General features: G+C 43.7%; 1 protein-coding gene across 8 annotated transcripts in view; it reads right to left on the bottom strand.

Moving 5' to 3' along the window:
- cadm2a (cell adhesion molecule 2a) overlaps window positions 1-505 on the bottom strand; it is a 120,051-nt gene extending 119,546 nt beyond the window's left edge. For 7 of the 8 annotated variants that reach the window (XM_077741446.1, XM_077741448.1, XM_077741451.1 and 4 more), the window contains exons 1-2: window positions 358-505; window positions 102-268 (exon numbers count right to left, since the gene is read on the bottom strand). In XM_077741446.1, coding sequence (XP_077597572.1) covers window positions 102-162 — 61 coding nt within the window. In that variant the 5' untranslated portion in view covers window positions 163-268; window positions 358-505. Of the gene's footprint in view, window positions 1-101 lie in introns of all 8 variants that reach the window. The other variant, XM_077741447.1, reaches the window with a different exon arrangement.
- Between the last annotated feature and the right edge of the window lie 670 nt (window positions 506-1,175).

Below are 1,175 nucleotides of genomic sequence, written 5' to 3'. Positions count from 1 at the left end.
TGTATAGATGCACATAAGCACACATGCATACACACAGTGCATTGACTTGGTCCTGCACGCGTCAATAATAAACATCGGCAAGCAAAAGAAAAAAAGCTTACCTTTTAGAAGAATGCCATAAACGGCGTAGAGGGTGAAGATGGCATGACTGTTGAGATTCATCCTGTCTTCCAGACGTCTGGATCTTCGCGTTTGCCGCTTGTTTGTCCGCCTCGTAGCTCCTCAAACCGGACTTCCTCCGTTCCAGGTGCGCTTTTTTTGGCGAGTCCTTAGAATGACAGGTGAAGTCGAGTGAGATTGACAATAGACAAGCCCCCAAAACAGCTGATTTTCTGTGCAAGTGTTTGTTTAGAGGACCTGCGGCACAGTGATGAGTGAGTGGTTGAGTTGTGGAGAAAGTGAGATTTGACCAAGAGACGACTGCTACCCTTCGGTAAACTGAAGACGTACTGACGCCTTGCCCCGCTCGCTGCGTTGAGCAAGAGTGAGGTGACCAAGCCCCACCTACAATTTGACAGAACTGATCTTTGAGCCAATCGGGGAGAGGGAAATGAGAGCTGCAAGGGCGGGGCTTTGAGCATTGAACATGCTGTAACAAATGATTTTTTTTAAAGACCCCTTAAAGCCTGTGTCAAACATATGGAACGCGGACCAGAAACGGCCCCCTTGTGGGTTCAATCCGGTCCACTGGGGTTTTCTGTCTAACTGTGTAGCTCATTCATAATGCACATACAGAAATGAATGATTTCGTTATTCTTCCATATGGGTGCTGTAACACTAGAATTTTGTGATTTCTATGGTTGAGTACACACACTATTCCTCTTTGTCAATGAGTTAACAAAAAAGCTTAAAATGCTCCCAAATATGCAGGAAGAAACCTGGAAATGGCCAAAAATCTGCAGAAAGCCCGTTCTTTCATTCACCCCACTAAGTAAAAAATGGATGGGATGTCTGGCGCCATCAGATGGTGGCCCTTAAATTACCTTTTCATGGCCAAAAATAAACTAGCCTTAAAGCACTTTTCAAGATTATTGTTTAGAGCGCACCTGTGGAATAAGCAAATCATTTAAAACAGACTAATTCATATGCCTGGCATACCACAACAAATTGAACCCAGAGTGTCAGTCCAATTAATATAAATGATTCATGCTGACAACAAATTTGCTTCAAAGATT

Source organism: Stigmatopora nigra, chromosome 19 (genome assembly GCF_051989575.1).
Source record: "Stigmatopora nigra isolate UIUO_SnigA chromosome 19, RoL_Snig_1.1, whole genome shotgun sequence".
Taxonomy (NCBI): domain Eukaryota; kingdom Metazoa; phylum Chordata; class Actinopteri; order Syngnathiformes; family Syngnathidae; genus Stigmatopora; species Stigmatopora nigra.
The sequence above is the reverse complement of the archived record's forward strand: the minus strand, read 5'-3'. Positions and strand labels throughout refer to the sequence as shown.